Raw genomic sequence first — 23120 nt, forward strand, 5'->3', positions numbered from 1 at the left:
GAGCTGAATAAAATAAAGAAAATCTCCCATTCTCCAAGCCCTTTCCCCATTGATAGCCACTGCTGTAAGTTTGGTGTGTTCCTCCAAATATTTTTTCCATACACATAAACTTAGTATATCATATAAACCTTTCACATCAGTCTTAAAAGTTCTCCCTCTTTCTTTTTATTTAAAAAAATTTTTAAATTAATTTTTATTGGAGTATAGTTGATTTACAACGTTGTGTTAGTTTCTGCTGTACAGCAAAGTGAATCAGTTATACATATACATCTATCCCCTCTTTTTTAGATTTCCTTCCCATTTAGGTCACCACAGAGCACTGAGTGGAGTTCCCTGAGCTATGCAGTAGGTTCTCATTAGTTATCTATTTTATACATAGTAGTGTATATATGTCAATCCCAGTCTCCCAGTTCATCCCACCCCCAACCCCCTTGGTATCCATAAGTTCTCTACATCTGTGTCTCTATTTCTGCTTTGCAAATAAGTTCATCTGTACCATTTTTCTAGGTTCCACATATAAGCAATAGTATATATGACATTTGTCTTCCTCTTTCTGACTTACTTCACCCTGTATGACAGTCTCTAGATCTATCCATATCTCTGCAAATGGCACTATTTCGTTCCTTTTTATGGCTGAGTAATATTCCATTGTATATATGTAGCACATCTTCTTTATCCATTCCTCTGTTGATGGACATTTAGGTTGCTTCCATGTCCTGGCTATTGTAAATAGTGCTGCAATGAACATTGGGGTGTATGTATCTTTTTGAATTATGTTTTTCTCTGGGTATATGACCAGGAGTGGGATTGCTGGGTCATATGGTAGTTGTATTTTTAGTGTTTTGAGGAACGTCTATACTGTTCTCCATAGTGGCTGTATATAATTATTTGATTATTAGTGAGGTTGGGCTTCTTTTTACATTTATTAGTCATTTATATTTCTTCTTCGGCTCTTCAGTTCATATCATTTGCCCAGTTTTCTACTGGGGCATTTGTTTTATTTGTAATATTAGAATATTAGCCATTTGCTTATTATGTAGGTTACAAATATTTTTTCCAGTTTATCATTTACCTTTTAACTTTATTTATAGTATCTTTTATCATTCAGAAGTTAACATTTTTTAATAATCAAATATTTTTGTAGTCAAGTCTGTTTTTTGAGGGTAGGGGGCTATACTTTCTGAGGCCTTTTCCTCTCCAAAATTATAACGAATATTCTTCTGTATACTTTTCCAGTACTTTTAACCTTTTATGTTTTACATTCATATTTATTTATTTATTTATTTGCGGTATGCGGGCCTCTCACTGTTGTGGCCTCTCCTGTTGTGGAGCACAGGCTCCAGAAGCGCAGGCTCAGCAGTCTTGGCTCACGGGCCTAGCCGTTCCGCGGCATGTGGGATCTTCCCGGACTGGGGCACGAACCCATATCCCCTGCATCGGCAGGTGGACTCTCAACCACTGCGCCACCAGGGAAGCCCTACATTCATATTTTTAATTCATCTGCACTTAATCTAGTGCCTGGTGTCAGATGGAACTCTCACTAATTTTTTTCCCAAGTGGTTGACCAATTTTGCCAAACCTATTTTTTTTTTAAATGAAACCTTCTTTCTTTCTTTCTTTCTTTCTTTCTTTCTCTCTTTCTTTCTTTCTCTCTCTCTCTCTTTCTCTCTCTCTCTCTCTCCCTCCCTCCCTCCCTCCCTCCCTCCCTTCCTTTCTTTCTTTCGTTCTTTGTTGGGTCTTCATTTCTGTGCGAGGGCTTTCTCTAGTTGCAGCGAGTGGGGGCCACTCTTCATCGCAGTGCGTGGGCCTCTCACTGTCGCGGCCTCTCGTTGCGGAGCACAAGCTCCAGATGCACAGGCTTAGTAGTTGTGGCTCACGGGCCTAGTTGCTCCGCGGCATGTGGGATCTTCCCAGACCAGGGCTCGAACCCGTGTCGCCTGCATTGGCAGGCAGATTCTTAACCACTGCACCACCAGGGAAGCCCCAAACCTATTTTTTTGAGTTATCCTTCCTTTACTCATTTATCATAGACCAAATTTCCACACATTGGTGGGTTGATTTTTGAATTCGCTTGTTTCCCTCATTTATTCGTCTATTTCTACATCATACTGACACTTAATCACTGTAGCTTCATAATATGTTTTAGTAGTATTAAATATCCCAAGGCTAACTTCTCATTATTCGTCTGTAAAATTTCCTCTGAAGTTACACACCCTAATTCTAGTCTGCTGGTGATTTTACCCATATCTTTTTCACCAACGTATTTCAATATCAAGAATGACACCCCCAAAATCTACAAACAGTAAATGCTGGAGAGGATGTGGAGAAAAGGGAACCCTCTTGCACTGTTGGTGGGAATGTAAATTGATACAGCCACTACGGAGAATAGTATGGAGGTTCCTTAAAAAACTAAAAATAGAACTACCATATGACCCAGCAATCCCACTGCTGGGCATATACCCTGAGAAAACCATAATTCGGAAAGAGTCATGTACCACAATGTTCATTGCAGCACTATTTACAATAGCCAGGACATGGAAGCAACCTAAGTGTCCATCGACAGACGAATGGATAAAGAAGATGTGGCACGTATATACAATGGAATATTACTCAGCCATAAAAAGAAACGAAACCGAGTTATTTGTAGTGAGGTGGATGGACCTAGAGTCAGTCATACAGAGTGAAGTAAGTCAGAAAGAGAAAAACAAATACCGTATGCTAACACATATATATGGAATCTAAATAAAATAAAATGGTTCTGAAGAACCTAGGGGGCAAGAGACAGGAATAAAGACACAGACTTAGAGAATGGACTTGAGGACACAGGGAGGGGGAAGGGTAAGCTGGGACGAAGTGAGAGAGTGGCATGGACATATATACACTACCAGATGTAAAATAGATAGCTAGTGGGAAGCAGCCGCATAGCACAGGGAGATCAGCTCGGTGCTTTGTGACTGCCTGGAGGGGTGGAATAGGGAGGGTGGGAGGGAGACGCAAGAAGGAGGAGATATGGGGATATATGTTTATGTATAGCTGATTCACTTTGTTATAAAGCAGAAATAACACACCATTGTAAAGCAGTTATACTCCAATAAAGATGTTAAAAAAAAAAAAAAGAATGACACCAGATCTATAATAGCATGTCCTCATGTCCTACAACCCATAATAAGCTGGCCCATACTTCTCTTTGCTCTTCTCCTTGACTCCTAGGTATTGCTGAAATCATCTGAAATTTTATTTCTGATTGTTATTATTCTTAAACATTAGTTCTATTGCATTTTGAGAATCATTTACTTAAAATTGCATTTAACTTATCAATGATGTCATCCGTAGTTAAGTGTATAAATGTTTCTGGCTTCACTGCTTGCCAGTGTCTTGTATCCCACAGCATCTTTTTCTTGACTTCTAGATTTTGATTCATTTTGGTTTGGAGAGCTTTCTTGAGTAAATTTTTCAGAAAGGATCTGTGGGTGGCGTACTTTCTTAGTCTTTGTAAGTCTGAAAATATTTGCCCTCATGTTTGAGTCATCTTTTGCTTGAGTAGTGAATTCTAGGTTAATAGTCCTTCTCCCCCAGAAACCTGAGAGAAAGGCTCTATTGTCCCAGCATTTGGTGTTGTAAGAAGTACAGTACTCACTTGATTCGCTAAAGTTTCTTTATGGAAGCAAGCAGGATTTCTCTTTGTAGTCTTTGGAATTTAGAAATTTCCCCAGATTATTTCTAGTTGTTTGCTCTCTTTTGGTAATTTTTTCTGGTACTAACTAGGTAAGCCTTTTTGGTCTGAAGACCCAAGCCTTCCCTTAGTTCAAGGAAATTTTTTACTGATTTTTGGAATAATTTATTTTCTATGCTTTAAAATTTCCTCTTTTTGGATTTCCTACTACAAATAATAATAATAATACCACCTCATATTTATCAAATGTACTTTCCTTCTGCTGTAATATGCAATCTGCTTAACACTGTTGTTATTATTCCCATTTTATAGGTGAAGAAACAAAGGAACAGAGAGGTTAAATAGACTGTACAAGGTCTCACAGCTAGGAGGTATAGTCCATGATCCAAACCCAGGCAACTGGCTTCAGAACCTGTGTTCTTAGCTACTGAGCTATACTCCCTGCCTGTCAGAACCAACTTCCAGACTTGACCCTGACCCTGACCTCAATACCCTTCAGTGCAAATTTGAGTGTTGACAGCTAGGGACTCTATAAGCAGTAGGAGAAAACATAGGAATGCTAGAATGAAGGAGCTGAAAGAGATTGAGAAACTGAGGACCAGAGAGGAGCAGAGATCATCAGAGGTTCTCCAGTGAATTCGGAATTGGGAATTTTCCCCTCCCCCCTTTTCCCTCTGTTCAGCCGTGCTCTTCAGGCCTCATCTCTGTCCCTGGTACGACTGCATGGTCTCCTGGTGGATCTCCTGGTTCCTACTTCTGTTCCGTTAGTCACCCCTCTAAACAGCAGCCAAGATGATTCTTCCTATAAAGCAGACCTGGTCACCTTCTCACTGCTGAATATTTGTTGAATGACTGCATGAATGAAAAAATAATTCCAGAGTACCTATTGTATGTCAGACACTGTGCTAAACACTGGTGATTCAGCACACATTAGGCAAGAATCTTCCAGTTGCAAGTGACAAGAATCCAACTCAAATTACCTTCAGCCAAGAAATGGAATTTATTGGATTTAGGAGGGTAGCCTTCAGGCATAGCTGGATTCAAGACCTTGAGCAATGTCACCAAGAACTGGCTTCACCCGCTCTATCTCTTGGCTCTACCTGCTTATGTGTTGGCTCACTCCCTTAGTGATGGAAGATAGTTGCCAGAAATACCAGGATGAAGGCCTTACAGTTTGACTCCCTCAATCATATCAGCAATAATCCTGGGTCTGAGTCTTATTGGTTCAAGCTGGATCATGTGCCTATCCCAGTCACTGAAGACAATAGGATGGGATAAAGTGATTGGCTGTGGCCTGGGTCACATGGCCATCCCTGGAGTGGGAGATGGGTCAGTTCCACGTGAATCACCTGGTTTGAGAGTGGGGGAAGGACGGGTGGTTCCTCAGATGGCAAAGAAGCACAGATAGAAGCTGGCCAGGCAGATGTCCTCTACTTTGTGGTTCATCAACCAACATAGTTCTCATCTCCATAGGGCTAATTAATAGTCTAGTGTGGTAGAGGACAACTGGAGGAAAGACAGACCCCAATCAAGTATGAACAATATATAATGAAAAGATGACATTTGTGACAGAAGGCCCAATGAGGGCACCTACTGGGAGGATCTGGTCAGGGACGTGAGGCAAGGGGCAGGAGCTGGGATGTAGGAAGGATCACTCTAGGTGAGGACCTTAAGGTAGACCAGTGTGCGTGGGGGCATGAGGGAGGGGAAAAGGAAGCACGAGGCGAGCCGGAAGAGTGTTCAGGGTCCGAGAGGCTGTGTAAGGAGTCTGAACTTTATCCTGGGGCGCTGGGAGCTCTGTGTTTGATGTGTGTCATAGAAAGCTCCGGCCTTGTTGATGAGAATGGCGTGGAGGATGGCAAGGCGAGAGGTAGGGAGCAGTTAGGAGACTGTTGCCCTCGTCCTGGGAGGAGGTGCTGGTGCCTTGGACTAGGGTGCAGGGAACAGGGATCGAGAGCTGAGAGATCCGCATGATGTGGAGGATGTGGGATCTGCGAGATCTGGTGATTAGTTGGATGGGGGGAGAGTTTGGGATAGGGATGACGCCCATGAGTCTGGTTCAGGCAAACAGGTGATTGGTGGTGCCATTCTCTGAGCTGGCAGCAGTGGAGAGGGAAACATTTGGGTGACAGGATCATGAGTCCCACTGTAGGTGTGAGTGCTATGTTAGAGGCCTAGTTAGTGAGTTCTCGTGGAAACAAGGACATTTTTGACCAGAGCTTCTTAAATCACCTGCGGTGAAGAGCCTTATACTTTTGTTAAAACACACACTGTATATGATATCTCACGCTGGTTTGACAGCACCCGAACTAGCCTTATAAGTGTTCAATCAGACCAGTCCATTGTCTTGCACTTGGATGTCATGGCGATGTCAAGTTGCTACAGAAGTTTCCAAACACTCTTGATTTTGCTGCTTATCTTGTTGTAAACCAGTAACAAGCAGTTCATGGACCAGTGCATCCTGCAGACCACATGCTGGGTGACACTGATCTCGTCCAACCCTAGCACCCATTTTAGAGACAGGGAAATTAAGGCCCAAGGAGGGGACTGGCCTTGCCCCAGGTCCTGCAGAAAACAGCAGCAAAGCCAGCATTTCAGTCCAGTCTTTCATCCGCTGACCCTCTATTTTGGTGACCTGGCCTTAGGCCCAAGAGTCCAAGCAAGGGCTGAACTCGGGGGAGTCCGGGGGTGAACTGCATTTAGCGGCCAAGGTCACAGGGCTGACTTCCACATCTGTGCCGAACACTTCCCAGGAACTCCAGTAGTCAAGACGGCCTGACCCTGGAGCTGGCACTAGCACATTGGGTTGAGGATTGCTCCCCAAAGCCTGAAATCCCAGGCCACTGAGTGGCTGGTTGGACTGGGGCCAGGAAAGGAGATGGTCGTGGCTCTTGGCCATCCTGTGCCACTGCAGCACCCAAGGTCAGGATGATGCTTGGTGGCTGTGATGCGTGCCCCAGGCCAGCGACGGTTCTCAGGACCAGCTCTCCGGGGGGACTTTTGTCTACTGGCTTTTGCTGCACGTGGGCTTCCCCTGGCTGTTGTTGGGAGCTGCAGTTCCCATGAGCAGATTGGGGATTGTCCTTGCTGCCTGAAGTTGCTGAGGAAGAGGCACATGTCAAGGGCGGAGACATTTGGGGAACATGAATTAGGGCAGGGAATACAGCTTAAGAGCATACACCTTGGTGCCATGCTGCCTATCTTGCCATTGCCTTTGCCATGCAACCTTCCTGTACCTTAGTTTTCCCATCTGTAGGATGGGGGTGATGATAGTAGCCTGTTGCTCAATAAATGTTAGTGATTATCAGCTATTAGTAGAACTGGGCACCATGTTAGGCTCTCATCTATTAGACCCTCAACAGATATTTTCACATTTAACATTACTCTTTTTTCTTTTTTTAAATACATTTATTTATTTATGGCTGCGTTGGGTCTTCATTGCTGCACGCGGGCTTCCTCTAGTTGCAGTGAGCAGGGGCTACTCTTTGTTGCGGTGCACAGGCTTCTCATTGCAGTGGCTTCTCTTGTTGCGGAGCACAGGCTCTAGGTGTGCGGGCTTCCATAGTTGTGTCTCGTGGGCTCTAGAGTGCAGGCTCAGTAGTTGTGGCACACGGACTTAGTTGCTCCTCAGCATGTGGATCTTCCCGGACCAGGGCTCAAACCCGTGTCCCCTGCATTGGCAGGTGGATTCTTAACCACTGCGCCACCAGGAAAGTCCTAACATTACTCTTTTCACCAACCCACTCAAGGTCAATTCTGTCCTTTGACAGACGATAGCAGCAACAATGACAACACAGCAACAGGCCCTCCATATGCATGCACTATCTCATTTAGTCTTCCGCAGGGCCCATTGAGGCAGATGGTGATAGCCCCATCTTACAGATGTGGAAACCGAGACTCAGAGACATTAAAGCGACTTGCCGAAGATGACTCACACTCAGATTTTTTTAGGCTGCAAAGTCTGTGCTCTTCCTAAATACCACTGACAGAACCTAATCCTTTAGTGAGAGGACCTTGTGGGGCCTGGGACTGACTCTTGAAGGGGAGGAGTGAAACTGGGGCGCTACTGGACACCCATCTCTGGCCTCATTTCAGGGATGGAAGACTGAGACCAGTAAGGGGGAAGGGACCTGCCCTGGGTTCTGCAGACTACAGGCCAAAACTCTCCCTGGGTTTGAACCTGAGGATGGATGCCTGCTCTGTCCTACTCACCTGCACTCCACTTGCAGCACGTGCCCCCGAGAACAAGGCAAGTGCCCCCAGGAAGAGCCAGGAGCATGCCCTTAGCAAGCGGTGGGAGACTGTGTCCCTTGCCCTGCTGTGAGGGTCATAGAGGCCAGAACATGGCAGGACGGTTCCTGATTAAGCCTCAGCACCAGAGTCAGCTGTGCCCACCCTCCAAGTCAGATCCCAGGAGCAGGCTGCTTCCCTGCCTGTGTCCGTAGTTCCGAGTACAGGCTCCAGCACATAACAGGGATTCAGTAGTTACTGAAATAACCAATAAATGTTTCTTGGCCCACTCTTCTGTGGGGATGGCATTTCTGCATGGAGACTATAGACCCCAAAACCAAGGCTGTAAGACCCAATGAGTCTTAGGCCCAGAACTTCCTAAGTGGGTTAGCAGATTCAAAGCTTGGGCTGGAGGGGCATATGCAGATACTTCCACAGTTCCCCTGGGCCGCCCAGGGCCTTTGCCCTCTTCTGCAACAGGGTGGGGCAGGGGCAGGGCTCTGTAGAAGTCGGGGCCAGTGTGTCCCGGCCCTGGCTTTCATTACCCCCATCACCCAAGCACAGGCCTGGCCCTTTCATTGTCCAAGGCAGTGAAAGCCTGAGCAGCTGCTGGTGGGGGCTGGGGGTGGTCTTAGTCTGTCATAAGCTCTGGAATTCCTGGGACCACACCTCCCTGGCTTTGTGCCCAGTTTCTGCCATAGTGGCATAACTCTCCTCCCCACCCTGGAATAAAATCCCAGTGGACTTTGGATCAGAAGCCAGGACAGGGAAGCTCATTAAATAGCTTTTGGCAGGTACCCTCCTTTTTTTGAGGAGGGTATTGCCAAGGCTCAGTCTCCCGCAGGTGGAGTCTGCACGGGGAAGGAAGATGGGTGGGTTTCCATCTGTGCAGGGTTCATGATGGGGTCTTGCGAACGCAATTCCGAGCGGACCAGGCTTAACACAGTGGAGGCAGTGAGGGAAGACAGATGGAGCCTTGCTGCGGTGCAGCTGCAGGGAACGGCCTGTCCGGGGTGTCTGGGCTGTATCTTGCTGCTGCTGCATCTCCCTGGAGCCTTGGGCTCTGCCTGGGGGTGCTGCTTGTCTTAAAATGGGAGGTGCACATACACTGGCTCCCTGCTAACCCTCCCTGGTCCTAGCTCTGGAAGCTGCTGCCAGCTTGCCTGAACAGTGAGACGTTTGCCTGCATGGCTGGGCTGTATAGCCAACTGGCTTCTCAGTATGTAGCTGGAGGGCTCTGTTCCATGGCCGCCCTGTGCAGTGGTGCAGGGCACAGCGGATAGTGGATTGGGTTTGATCTGTAGCTGTGCACTTACTGGTGACCTTGAGCAGGTTTCATTATCTCTCCGCCTCTGTTTAACTATCTGTAAAATGGGGACAGTAGACATCATCTCTGATAAGGTTATGAAGATTTCATGAGTCAGTAATTGAGAAGTGCTCTGAACAGTGCTGACATGTACTGTCAAATAAGCGTTTGTTAAATAAAATATGGAGATCAATAAATGGGGCCCAGGCTCTGAGGGCCCAGGTGCTGATCCTGTGGCCTGTGGGCCACCTGGATCTCGCTGTTCCCTAGATCCCAAGTCCTCCTGTACTGATAGCACCATCATTTACGTAGGTCTGAGAAGCATTGGGGTGCAACAGAAGGAGCGCTGGACTGGCAGTTAGCAGGCTCTGGTCCCAGCCCTGCCTCTCAGTTGCTCTGTTTCCTTGGGAAAGTCACTAACCCTCTCTGGGCCTCAGTTTCTCTGGCTGTAAATAGGGAATATTTATAGAGTAAAAGATCTCCAAGGGCCCTTTCGGCTTAGATAGCCTGAATAACAGTGACTCTCCTGTCCTGCCCCAGGCTGTACACTGGGAGGGTCCACATGCTTTGTTGATTTGTGTCTGGAGCTATGGAGAGGCAGTGGGCAGTGGCCGCCTGGGCTCCCCAGGCACTAGATGCTCTCCTAGCCTGGCCTGGCCTGCTCCTGGGCCTCGGGACACTGAACTGCTGTGCCCTTTCCTCATTGTCCTTGTGGTCCAGAGTATTGATGAATGCATTCTGGATCTGTTCTGGACTCAGTGCCCTGGGTTGGCAGGGCTGCTCTGGCACAGTGTTTAATGATGGGCTGGCTAGTCTGACTGTGAGCCTGATGTCTGTCTCCATCACTAAGCTGTCGGCTTGGCGAGTGCAGGGCCCCTTTCTGCCTGTTCTCCACCGCACCCCCAGGGCCCAGCACAGAACCTGGCACGTAGTTGGTGCTCCGAAACTGTCTGTTGATTGAGAGGTGAAGACTCAGCTGAACTCAAGGATTTCTCTCATCTCAAGGAACCTTATATTCAGGCTCTCCACCCTAAGGAATCTTATCCTAAGCACCAGAAATTCCACCCTGGGAACCATCAGCCTCCCATTGGAACTGGCCGTCTCCTGAGACTCACCTCCTTAGTTTCCCAGGACAAGAATGGGCCCTGTTTCCCAGGAACCTGCAGGATGAGAGCCTTCCAATCTGGAGGGTTCTTGGGCCCTGCAAGGACTGCCTTGGCTCTGCCCCCAGGGACAAGGCAAAGTGTTGATTGGAGTGGTAAGTCCCCAGCTCAGATGAGGGCTGTTCCGAGTTGACCCTAATAAAGGATGTTTTCTTATGTCAGCATGCGTGAACATGCTGGTATGTGTGAGAGAGACAGGAATAGAGAGTCAGAGACAGGGTCAAGGAGGCAGGCAGAGATAGACATCCAGAGACTTTGAGACTAGTACAGGGAGACTAAGAGGCAGAGGGACAGCACTTCAGCCTAGGGTGGCTGAGGCAGGGTGAGGTGGGAAAGGAGGATAGGGGCTCCTCCTGCCCCATTTTTTTCTGGGCTGACATCCAGGTTGCCTGCCACTTGGGTGGTAAGCATGTTCAGGTTGGAACTGGCTATGGGACAGACACCCCTGACCTGAGCCCCAGGCGCAGCCCAGGGCGTGTTTGTTGAAATCCGACAACCAGCTGCAGCAGCCGTAGCCTCAGCATCAAACAGCTTTGCGCTGGCAAGACAGCTTCCTGTGGGGCTGCACAGTGGTTTCGAGTGGGCACCCCGGAGCTGGACCTACCGGTCTTCAGATCCTACTGGTCTTCAAACAGCAAGCTGTGGGCAGCTTCCACTACCATTCCCTGCGCTGGGTTCTTCATCCGCAGATAGGGTAATACTAGTGCCTGCCTCCCAAGGTGCCGATGAGGCCTAAGTGAATTAGCGAGGGCCAGACTCTCAAAATAGTGCCTGGCCCGGGATCACTGACTCCTCTGTTAGCCCCTCAGGTGGGTAGGTCAAGCGCTGTCAGCCCCATTTTACAGATGAGGAAATCCAGGCTCAGAGATGGGCAGGGACTTGCTCAGCGCACCCAGTCAACCAGGGCTGGAGCTGGGACCTGAGCTGGGGACCCTTGCCTCCCAGTCCAGTGCTCTTCCTCTGCCCCCCCGCGGTCCCTCTGTTAGGGACCTCTCCTTCACTTGTGATCCTGACTCTTGGGCTGTTGTAACATGCTCCTCGCAGCCACCGTCCCGGGGGGAGGAAGCCCCAAGCTCTGTGTCCATCTCTGCTTGCCCGGATTTGGCACACAAAAGTGCTAAACAAAAACGTGTGTTGGGCTGCGCTGATGGTGCTGCTGGGAGATGACTGAAGCAGCCGCTCCCCCGGCCCCCGGGGGCGGTGGCATTCTTGGAGTCGGTGCCGGTCGGTTGCAGGACCCTGGGTTAAATTGCAGCCGCCCACTGGGACGAGAGCAATGTGGGGGTGGGAAGGCGCTGGGAGGTTTCCATGATTGGCTCCGTCCTGGTCCTGCCGGAGAGCCAGAGCTGCGGCCAGTGGGGTCGCGCTGCCCCAGCTGGGGGAGCCCTTGGGATGTGTGTGTGGAACAGCCGGCTGGGAATCCCAGTGCCAGGGAATGCTGCTGTGAGCCATGCATGCCTCTCCCTCCAGAGCGGCACTCCGGGGGGGGCCAGCCCCGGGCCTGGGGACTGATGGCAGGGGAGCCAGGGCTGGCGCGTGTGAGCCTGTAACCCAGGAGCCGTTCGGGCGCCTCGCAGGCTGAAGGACGGGGTGGCCGAGGACTCTTCCTTGAGACATCCCGGGCTCCTTTTCAGATGAAAGTGTCTTGGGAAATTACAGAGTTTTCTATTTGATGGAAGAAAGAAGTCCAACCTCTCTCCAGAGTGGCAGCAGCGGGCTGGACAGGGTGTGTGTTTGGGAAGCGCGCTGGAGGAAGAGGAAGAGGAGGCGGGACGAGTGATGCAAGGGTTTGAAAAAGCCACCTAGATGTGGGAGGGGAACCTGGTCATTTGGTTCGGCTTTTCCCGGCAGGTATCGCGCCCCTGGGGACCTTGGGTAAGTCCATGAATAGCCCTGCTGACACAAAGGAGCTCTGTCTGCGGAAGGCAGCCGCTTGACGCGCCACCAGGAGCTGCCACAGCTGCCCGCCCGTCCGCCCGCCCGCCGGCCGCCGGGCGGAGCTGGGCGGAGACCCGCGCGGGCGGGCGGGCTGGCAGCAGCGGCATCCAGGAGTCCCCGGGTCCCTGCCGGAGTGTGCTGGGTAGGTGCCTCGGTGCCAGCGTGTGTGTATGGTGGGCGGGGGGCTCTTGTCCAGGGCACCCCGTGCCCCTGTTTCTATTGTTTCTTCCCCAGGCCAGCCATTGGTAGGCATGTTGCAACCAAACCATGTGTGTTCTGCTCAGAGATAGCTGTGTGTGTGTGTGTGTGTGTGTGTGTGCGCGCGCGCGCGCGCGCGCGCGCGCGCGCGCGCTTGTCTGTTTGTCTGTCTGTCTCGGTGGGTGGGTGGGAGCCTGCAGGGCTAGGGGCATGCTTCCGCTGTGTGCTGCTCCCACTTCAAGGCTGGTCAGCTGGCTTTTCTTTCTGAGGGAAATGAATGTTTGGTGAGCAGAAGTCCGGCCACTGCATAGGGAGGGAGCGCTCAGCCAGCGGTGCTGGCGATCTTGTCAGGGATGCTGACCACACACGAGGCACCAGGATGGCTGTTCTTGCCTAGTTCCATGAGGGGAAGGAGGTGGTCTCAGGGGCTGGACTTGGGGTGGGGTTGCATCTGACCCTTGCGGCTTCGGCTGTTATGTTCACTGGAAGTACAAGCAGAGATGCTCTGCCTCCTGAGCCTCTTGGGAAAGGTCTTGCACCTGCCCCTTTGGCTCCTGCTGAGACCCGTAAGGAAGGGGATAATTGTTAGGGACCTGCTCACTCCACAGAGCAAGCCGCTGTAAGCAGACAGAGGCCAATTCTTTTATCAACTTGGAGGCCTCACATCTCTATGCTTGTCCTGGGGTGTCCAAGAAGAACCCTCGTGCCCTGGGACCTCAGGGCTGAGGAAAGCCCAGGTCCAGAGAGGGGAGGGGCTGTGCCCAAGTTCACACAGCAGGTCTCTGGCCAGGACCAGGATGGAGGACGTCTGTCTCCTGGAACAGTGAAGACAGGATATGTGGGTGCCGTTACCCTGAGCTCAGCTCTGAATGTGGCGTTCCTGGCTTGAGATGCCTAGCTAAGTACAGGGCCACTGGGCCTCTCACCAAAAACTTGCAGCATCTTGCTGCCCTCAGGCCTCACGGCTGGGGGCTATCTGGCTCCCCTCTCGAGGTGGCTGGAGTGGGTATATCTCCTGGAAGGAAGGAGCTGCACTGTCTGACCCGCCAGGGCCCGCGGCACCCCAGCCAGGGCACTGCGGCCATAGTCAAAGTTTCCACCAGGGCCGCTTGTGTCCTCCACGCCCAGCCAAGGGGCACCTCCCCTCTTCGCCAGCCCTAGCACGTGGCAAGGCTTAGCCCAGGGCGGGCCCTTCGGGGAGCGAAGTTCCACAGCAGGGCCTGCTCCAGGCCCGGGCTGGCATCTCCTGCAGCGGGGGGATGGTGAAGATGGAGGCAGCTGAGGTGACTGACCCCCTGTTGGGGAGGCTCTTTGAACCAGAGATCGTCGATGGGGCTTCTGATTATAAGTATCTGGTATCAGTGAAACCACCCCAGCCCCTAGCCTTCTTGCCTTTGCACGTGCTGTTCCCGCTGCCTGGAAAGCCCATCTCTTCTCTTCTCTCCAGGTCTTACTCCTACCCAGACTTCCATGACTAGAGCAAATACTGCAGCTGGAATCTGTCTGTCCCTTGGTGGTGGTACCCACTGTGGTTGCTTCATGTCTTATTCATGTAGGATTTGAGCCTTACTCATCCCTTGGTCCCAAGGGCCCAGCCTGGGACCTGGGGCATGATAGGAAAGGGCTCAGATGAGTTTCCTTGAGGACAAGCTCTGACGTCCAAGTCAGCTCTTTCTACCCATCTCCTAGCTCTGCCTGGCAGACAGTGGGCACTACCAGCTTGAGGCCTGGCGAGGAGTCCCTTTGGAAGGGCCCTAGTTTCTGCATGGCAGCGTTGCTTCCACAGAGCCAAGGGGTTGGGGGATGGGATTTTTGATAGGAGACAAGGCAGGGAGAACCTTGGCTTCAGCCTGGCGGAGGCCACAGGGAAAGCTGGGCTGGGATCGTGCTGGGCTGGGTGGTGTGGTGTCCACCCCGTGGCCTGGGCCACAGAGGGTGGGAGGGGCAGCCCCAGCTAGTTTGAATGCAGTGCTCCTGGTCCTTTGCACAGACTGCAGCAGCTTGGAGCTCAGATTGGGCCCTGTTGGGATGGTGCCAACCAGGGTGGTGGATTGGAGGGTTGGGGGAGCGTACGGTTCTCAGCCAGTGGTCTGCCTGGCTCCCCCAGAAGAGGCGCAGCTGAGGAGGGAATGCCCACACCCCGCTGGGTTCCTAGGAACGCTGAGAGCCTCTTCCTGTTCAGTCTCCCAAGGCCCTAGAATAGCTGAGTCTGTTTGCCTTCTGGACAGATACGGGACTGAGGCAGGAAAGGAAGGATTTGCCTGAGGTTATATGGGACTCAGCAGCACAGCAGGGACAAGAACCCAGGTCTCCGGGTCCCCCACCCAGGTTTCTCTCCGTCACACCAGCTGGATGACTCAGAGTACTTGGCTTTCACCTTGATGCTCCCTTTTTGGGGACTCCCTTAGTGACACATTCCTTTCCAGGACCATCGCATTTACTAGCTAGAGCCCGGCTCTCCTCTGAAAAAGCAGCGTGTGCAAGTAAAGAAAGCCCTGGCCTGGCCAACAGGCTGGAGACTGAGGCACAGTCTGGTCCCTGCTCACTGGATGATCTCAGGCAAATCTGCTTGTTTCTCTGGCTCAGTTTCCCCTTTGGAGCAACCAGGGACTGGACCAGGTATTGCCTGGCCCCTTCCAGGCATCCAGAGAATCTTCCATTCTCTGCAGACCCTCTCCTCTCCCTGGGTTCCGAGAGTCATTGGTCAAGGCCAGCGTCCGGCTTCTCAGGGAAGCGGCCCCCTACCTGTTCCTCAGGCCCTTCTGGTCAGAAGCCTTCTCTTGCAAGCTGGAGCCTGGGCCAAGGCTGGGAGGTTTGTTGTTGTCTGTGGAGCCAGGCCGTTTCCAAGATGTCATTGCTCAGGGAAAACTGTCATTCCTCCGAGGGATAAAGAGGCTGCTTACGGCTCAGCCTGGAGAGGCTGGAGCCACTCACGGCAGGCCAGCCAGGCTTGGCCCCCGGGAGTCGCCACCTTTGCCTGAACAACCAGCTGGGTGGGGGCAGGATTGGGAAAGGGGTGCTGGGGCCACGAGCCGCTTGAGAGATTGGAGCTTCCAGGCACGGAGGAGAGGAGAAGGGGTCCCAGGAGACCCTCTTCCTCTGGCAGTGGGCCGAGGTCATCACTCCAGACGTGTGGAGAGTTGCCAGGTGTGCCCTCTGCTCCAGATGGCCCTGGGCTTCTCCCCTCTCCCTCTGCCACGGGCTGGCCTGCCCGCACCTGGCACTGGGGCTCAGGCTGCTGCCGGAAAACTGTCAGTGGCTCCCAACTTAGAAAGGTGGGGAGTGCAGAAAGTTATTTGGAACTGGGCGCGCTCTCCCCTACGTAGCCAGGGCTCTCTGTGGTGTCCTTGGTTATCTCTTGGTGGGGTTAACCTCGGGCTGATAGCAGAACTCAGACACTCGGGGCAGGGTGGCAGAGGGTGGGAGGCATGGGGAAAGGCAGAGGAAGAGCTGGGCAGAGCCTCTGGGAGCCAAATGGCTGGCCACAACCTTGAAAAAAGGCTGGAGGCAGCCACGGGGAGAACCCTGGAATGGAAGGTGGCGTGCCTGTCCCACTCCTCTAGTCAAGGGTTGTAACTGTGTCTGCGCAGAGCTCCGAAACCTTCACTGCTCACACGTTGATTAATGAAGTTCCCAGTTGATTCAAACAGCGGCTCTGTAAGTGCTTTCTCTGCCTGTCTCCCTCCCTTCCCTCCACATGTGTCTAACACCCACTATGTACGGTGCACTGGCCAGGTACTGGAGGTATAGGTCCGATCTTTAATCTAGTGCCAGGGATGGGCATGTAATGGATGGTAACAAGACAGCTTTGACAGGGAGACTCGTGGAGAGGGAACCCTGGGGAAGCTTCCAACCCAGCCAAGGAGACCCTGCAGGAGGTGAGACTGAATCCGGATGCACAGATGCTTATCCATCGAAGGAGGAGATCTCCATCCCAGTCTGCCCACCCCTCTAGGGTGTAGACATGATTCCTGCCTGACCATAGAGATTGCCTACGTGTGTCCATCCACATGCTGCGGCTTATCGCAGTGGTGGCCGAATAATGTTATATGCAGGTGCGTGGGCTCTGGACTTGAGGGCAGGCTCTCCCTCTCTACAGTTGGGTGCCCTTGGGTAAGACACAGAAACTCTCGGTGCCTGCATTTCCTCAAGCAGGGGCCCAACCTCACTGGGGTAATGAGATGAGGTGTGTACGCAGAGGGCTGCGTGCATGCTGACACTGAGGCATGGGGGCAGCGGGGGCACCCCTGGCACCTTCCCTTACTGGTGGCTGTTATTGAATGAGATGATGTGGGTGAAGCGAGGTGTTCGGCATGGAGTCTGACGCTGAGCGGGCATTTGCTGAATGGGAGGTGACACAGCAGTTTTGGGGCTGGGAGGGAGGAATCAGCTGGAATGTGCTATCAGGCCCTAGGATGAGGGCTTTTAATTGCTTTTGAAATAAACTTTTATATTGAAATGTAAAAGACAGCAAGGGTAGAAGTATGTAGCCGATGAATTTTCACAAAGTGAATAAACTCTCCAGGTCAAGAAACAGAACATTCTAGTACCCTGGGAACCTACCCCGCCCCTGGCCGCGCCCCGCCCCTGTCACTGCCACCTCAAAGGGTAACCCTTTTCTTGCCTTCTCCCACTGAGTAGTGTTGCCTGTTTTTGAATTTTGTATACGTGGAATCATTGAGTATGTATTCTTTTATGTTGACTTCTTTGGATCAGCATTTTGATGGTGAATCCTTCAGTATTCTTGTACTCAGTTTTATTCCGTTCACCCCCACTGTGTGTGGTATTTCACTGTGTGAATATAGGTGCCCCAATTTGTCCATCCTATCATTGGTGGACATTTGGGTTGTTGCCAGTTGGAGGCTATCATGAATAGTGCTACTGTGAATATTCTCATACATGTCTTTTGATGCACTATAATATACTTTTCTGTTGGGTAAATACCTAAGGTTTACAATTGCTCAGTCATAAAGTTGTATATAATTAGCTTTAGTAGATTCCACTGTATAATTTTCTTTTTTTTAACATCTTTATTGGAGTATAATTGCTTTACAATGGTGTGTTAGTTTCTGTTTCATAACAGTGAATCAGTTATACATACCCACATGTCCCCACATCTCTCCCCTCTTGCGTCTCCCTCCCTCCCACCCTCCCTATCCCACCCCTCTAGGTGGTCACAGAGCACCGAGCTGATCTCCCTGTGCTGTGCGGCTGCTTCCCACTAGCTCTCTATTTTACGTTTGGTAGTGTATATATGTCCATGCCACTCTCTCACTTTGTCCCAGCTTACCCTTCCCCCTCCCCATATCCTCAAGTCCATTCTCTAGTAGGTCTGCATCTTTATTCCCATCTTGCCCCTAGGTTCTTCTGATCTTCTTTTTTTTTTTTAGATTCCATATATATGTGTTAGCATACGGTATTTGTTTTTCTCTTTCTGACTTACTCTGTATGACAGTCTCTAGGTCCATCCACCTCACTACAAATAACTCAGTTTTGTTCCTTTTTATGACTGAGTAATATTCCATTGTATATATGTGCCACATCTTCTTTATCCATTCATATGTTGATGGACACTTAGGTTGCTTCCATGTCCTGGCTATTGTAAATAGAGCTGCAATGAACATTTTGGTACATGACTCTTTTTGAATTATGGTTTTCTCAGGGTATATGCCCAGTAGTGGGATTCCTGGGTCGTATGGTAGTTCTATTTTTAGTTTTTTAAGCAACCTCCACACTGTTCTCCATAGTGACTGTATCAGTTTACATTCCCACCCACAGTGCAAGAGGGCTCCCTTTTCTCCACACCCTCTCCAGCATTTATTGTTTGTAGATTTTTTGATGATGGCCGTTCTGACTGGTGTGAGGTCATACCTCATTGTAGTTTTGATTTGCATTTCCTTAATGATTAGTGATGTTGAGCATCCTTTCATGTGTTTGTTGGCAGTCTGTATATCTTCTTTGGAGAAATGTCTATTTAGGTCTTCTGCCCATTTTTGGATTGGGTTGTTGGATATTGAGCTGCATGAGTTGCTTGTATGTTTTGGAGATTAATCCTTTGTCACTTGCTTCATTTGCAAATATTTCCTCCCATGCTGAGGCTACTGTATGATTTTCTCAAGCGTGACGCCAACACACCCTTTTCAGGCAGCATAGGAGAGCACCTGCTGCTTCACGTCCTCACCAACAGAATTGGCATTAGCTATTGTGATACCTGATTGTGGGTTTAATTTGCATTTCCTTGATGACTAATGAGGTTTAGCACCTTTTCGTATGTTGATTGGCCCTTTGGATCATCTCTTTGTGAAGTGCCTGTTCAAGTCTTTTCTCCAGTTTTCTATTGGATCCTCTTATTGATTTGAGGGAGCTTAAAAAATATTCTGGATATGTGTTCATTGTTGGATACGCACATTGCAAATATGTCCTGCCACTCAGTGGCTTGCCTTTTCACTCTTTTCTGAAGGATAGAAGTTCTTCATTTTAACGCAGCCCAACTTGTCACTCTTTGTCTCTGTGGAGAATGCTAATTGAATCCTGTTTCTTTGCCTATTACAAGGTTGTAGATATTCTGTTGTGTCGTCTTCTGGATGTTTTATTGTTTTATGTTTCATATTTAGCTCTGAAATCCACCTGAAATAGATTCTTACGTAGGATGGACGTAGAGGTCAAGACTCATTTCCTCTGGGTGGATATCCAATTTATTCAAAAGATCATCCTTTCTCACTGTCGGTCCCTATCACCTTTGTCAGAAATCAAGGGGCAGTAGGGTGAGCTGAGTTTTGAAGGATGTGTAGGAGTTCACCAGGTGGACAGAGGAGGGGAGAGGGTTCTGGGAGGAAGCACAGTGAGCACAGATTTAGAGGTGCCTGAGAGGAGAGTGTGCTTGGGGAACTACCAACAGTTCAGCCTGGCTGGAGGGAAGAGGGGAGAAGTGGTGTGGTGCGGAGGCCGGTTGGCAGCGACAGGACACACAGGGGAAGGAGCTGGGACACCAGAGGGTTGCGGTGGATTTAAGCAGGAGGGGAGTATAGTCAGGTTCGTATAAGAGAGATGAGAGACGGTCCCATGACAGGGGGATGAGTTTGGAGCCTGCTGTCAACCCAGACAAACCCAGCCTTGACATCCCCCTCAGCAGAGACAGAGCATGTCTTCTTCAGGGAGGCAGTGGCAGAGGTAGCAGTGTGCCTGGGGCCTTGGAGGGTGGCCTTTGGCTGCAGGTTTGTGGCTGAGTCCAGCGGCCAGATATACATTCCAGTGTCCTTGAGTGGAAAAGCTTCCCGCCACTCCCACCCCAGCCGCCACCCAGTGCCGCCAGCACTGCAGGCCCTGAAGGAGGAATAGTTTAGGAACTGGAGCAGACGGACAAGGTTGGGGTGGGGGGGGGGGGGTGGTTCTCTGGAAAGGGGGGGCTTCTGCTTCTCCCGCCCTTGATGCACCCACAAGGATCCCGGCCTCACCTTGGGCCCTGAGAACAGACCCTTCCAGGCTGGCTGAGATTCAGAGCTGGACAGACCTCCTCCAGGAGAGAGCGGCCTAGAGAGGGGAGTCGCTTGGCCCGGAGCCACGCAGTGAGCCATACTTACCCAGCTTGGCTACCCACCAGCCTCCAGGGCCTTTGGGATGGGCCTCAGTTTTCTCCCCGGAAATGTACAGGTAATAATAGTGCCCCCACCCTAGGGCTGTGGTCCGAATATGTCAAGTGCCTTCTCCTGGGGCGGATGCAGGGGACGGGGCTGGTGGTGGCGATGATTACAGGAACTGCAAACGTTTACTGAGTGCCCACTACGTGCCAGGCCCTCTATCTGGATGGTCTCCCAACAGTATCATGGTCTGGGTACTTGCTACTTCTGTCGCCATTTCACAGATAAGAAAATTGAGCCTTGAAGAGGTTAAGCAGCTTGCTCAAGGGCGCCGAGCTAGGCGGTGGCAGGGCCAGGATTTGAACCTGGATTTTTATGTCTCCAGACCCCTGTTCTTCACCAGCAATAGGCTTCCCTCCTCCACCCCTGGCTCTGAAAGTGCTCCGCGTTATCCGAGCTGTTGCTTGCAATTAAGCCTGAGATTTTGGGCTTGGTCTCCCGTGCCTGACATGACGGAGAGTCGAGAGGAAGGTCATGGCCATGGGCTGAGCACTGCTGTGCTCCAGGTCCTGCCTCCTGCCCCCTGTCACAGCATCCCTGCGAGGGAGGCATCGCTGACTCAGCCACACGGTTAGGAAGTGGGATTCAACGCAGGCCTGCCTGATTCCCAATCCCGGTCTCCTGATCACAGTGCTACGTGTGCCCTTCCCTGAGGTCCTCCTAGCTTGGCAGAGCCTTTTTGTTTGAGCAGCCTAGTGTAGAACATCGTAGAGAAACCACACGCTTCTGACTCTCCCGCCCATGAAGGGGTCCCCGGGCGGGAGGTGGTTTGGGAGGGTCACCAGGTGTATGTAATTCCGTAGCAGTCCTGCCCTCACCCGGCGAGTCAGACACCTGCCCCTCAATCGCCACTAATCTGGGGTAAGAGCAGGGACCCTGCATGCGCTATTGCTCACCACTGCCTAGCACAGTGCCTAGGCCCTGGTGGGAGCTTGGTAAGGTCTTTTGAAGACAGAGAGGGAGGGAGAGAGGAAGGGCAGTGAAGGGGGCAGGAAAGAAGATCATGGGGCAGGAGAAGGAGCAGGGCTTTAGGGCCAGCAGACCATGTTTACATTCTGAGTCCTCTACTTACTCAGTTTTTGAAGTTGTGTAACTTACTTAACTTTTCTGAGTCCCAGATTCCTTATTTGTAAAATGGGGCCAGTTTTGCTACTGACCTCATAATGTTGCTAGACATGAGAAAGTGTAGGTAAAGCAACTGTTGCAGTGCCTACTGTCTAGTAGATGCTCAATTAATGCTTTCTCTCTTCCCCTCTCCACCCATCTTTTTCACTGTTTTCTGTTTCCACCATCTCTAGCTCCACCTTCCTTATCTTTACAGCACTAAGTAAACTTCGCTTTCAGGGTAAAGTTCGAATTCCTTAACATAGCCATGCTTCTGCTCCATGGAACTACCTGCACTTCCTCAAATATTCCATGCTGTCTCTGGCTTTGGCCTGGATACCCTCTCCCATCCCTTTCCCAACCTCCTCCAAGAGCCATCCCAGTCTTTCCTGCTGTCTCTGTGCTTCCATAGCCCCTTGGGGTGGTGGTGGGTCGGTGGGAGATTGACATGGGCCCCTTACCTGGTTCTCTCACCCAGAGACCCAGTGCCTTCGGGGAAAGACATGTGTCTTGCCACCGTTTGTCTCTGGTGCCCCACACAGGCCCTGGCACAGGACTGGGGCTCTGTAGGTATTTGCTGAGTATCTCTGGGGGTTGGGGTGGGGGTGAGTAAACCAGGGACACAATCCTAATGAGCCAGAGCAGAACCTGGCTGGGGCCATGACAGCAGTGCAGGCCAGGCATTGGCAGGAGAGCAGAGAGCCCCCTAGCCAGGGTATCCCAGGGAGCATTTAACTGGGCTGCAGGAGATGGGCAGGAAGTGGACTTCAGAAGGTTGAGATAATAAGGAAATGAGACAGTGCACGTGCACACATCTGGATCAGGGAGAGAAAGAGGGTGTCAGGTGGGAAGGGAGTGGTGGTGGGACTCACAGGAGAACTGGATCTTGAGCAGAGAGCCCCAGGGTGGGGTAGGAGAGGCCCATGGAGCCGCGCTCGCTTTCTGACGGAGGCATCAGTCACCACAGGGACAGGAAGAGACTGGGGAAACTTCTGTTCTCCACTCGTGTGGCTTTCAGATGAGCATAAGGCCGGAGGTGTAGAAGGGGTCTTTGGGGCGGCGGTGTTGGGGGCAGAGACTGCGATTCCAGGCCCCCCACGCACACGGAAGACCCGAGAAGAGAAGGGGCTTGGCGAGGTGGTGACGGGGGGACACAGTACTGGAAACCCAGACCTTGGAAGCTGCTTCCCCTGCCTGGTGAGAAGCTGGTCATCCAGGAGGGTGGTGGGCATCTCAGCAGGCTCCAAAGGCCAGGCCTGAGGGCATGTTCTTCTGACTTAGCCAGGTGACATTGCCAAGAGTAGGGAAGGTTTCTAAGAGGGGTCCCTCTCTTCTCACTCCTCAGGGCTTCCTCTTCCCTGCATGTTGGTGAGCTGCTTCTCCTCTGTGCCTCAGTACTGCTTTCAGTACAATGGGTATGCTCCCTGCTCTGGTGTGTTGCCTGCCTTCCTGAGCCCCTGACAGATCAGTGAGTTGTGTGATTCTTTAGGGACAGAGAATTTTCAGTCTGCAGTCAAATTCCTCCTCCTTCCACTCTCTCCTCCTGCAGTTGGGCCTCTCTTCATAGGGAGCGTGAATGGGTAGCTGACTCTAGCAGGCTTGTCAGCTGCCCAGCCTGGACCAGGGGCTGCCGAGGTCCTGCCTCTTCCACATGGGCTCCATTACAGAGGAAGTGCCATGTATTGGAACTGGTACCAAACTAGGTTCTGGTCTGGATTCTAGTCCTGATTCTGTTGTGTGACCTTGGGCATATTGCCTCCCTTCCCTGGGCTTTAGTCACCTTGTCTGTTAATGGAGGCAGCTCCCAGAATTTTCTGGGGTGTCAAAAAAAGGTCAAGATGCCTGGGCCCTACTTTTGGGGACTCTTATCC

General features: G+C 51.2%; 1 protein-coding gene across 7 annotated transcripts in view; it reads left to right on the forward strand.

Moving 5' to 3' along the window:
• RGS3 (regulator of G protein signaling 3) overlaps positions 1–23120 on the forward strand; it is a 140999-nt gene that overhangs the window by 93964 nt on the left and 23915 nt on the right. Inside the window, exon 1 of one of the 7 annotated variants that reach the window (XM_029201407.1) lies at positions 11117–12247. The exons of 5 other annotated variants lie outside the window; for them this stretch is intronic. In XM_029201407.1, coding sequence (XP_029057240.1) covers positions 12179–12247 — 69 coding nt within the window. In that variant the 5' untranslated portion in view covers positions 11117–12178. Of the gene's footprint in view, positions 1–11116; positions 12248–12419; positions 12453–23120 lie in introns of those variants that run through there. One more of the 7 variants, XM_029201409.1, reaches the window with a different exon arrangement.

Source organism: Monodon monoceros, unplaced genomic scaffold, assembly GCF_005190385.1.
Source record: "Monodon monoceros isolate NGI ecotype Baffin Bay Population unplaced genomic scaffold, NGI_Narwhal_1 Super_Scaffold_5, whole genome shotgun sequence".
Lineage (NCBI taxonomy): Eukaryota > Metazoa > Chordata > Mammalia > Artiodactyla > Monodontidae > Monodon > Monodon monoceros.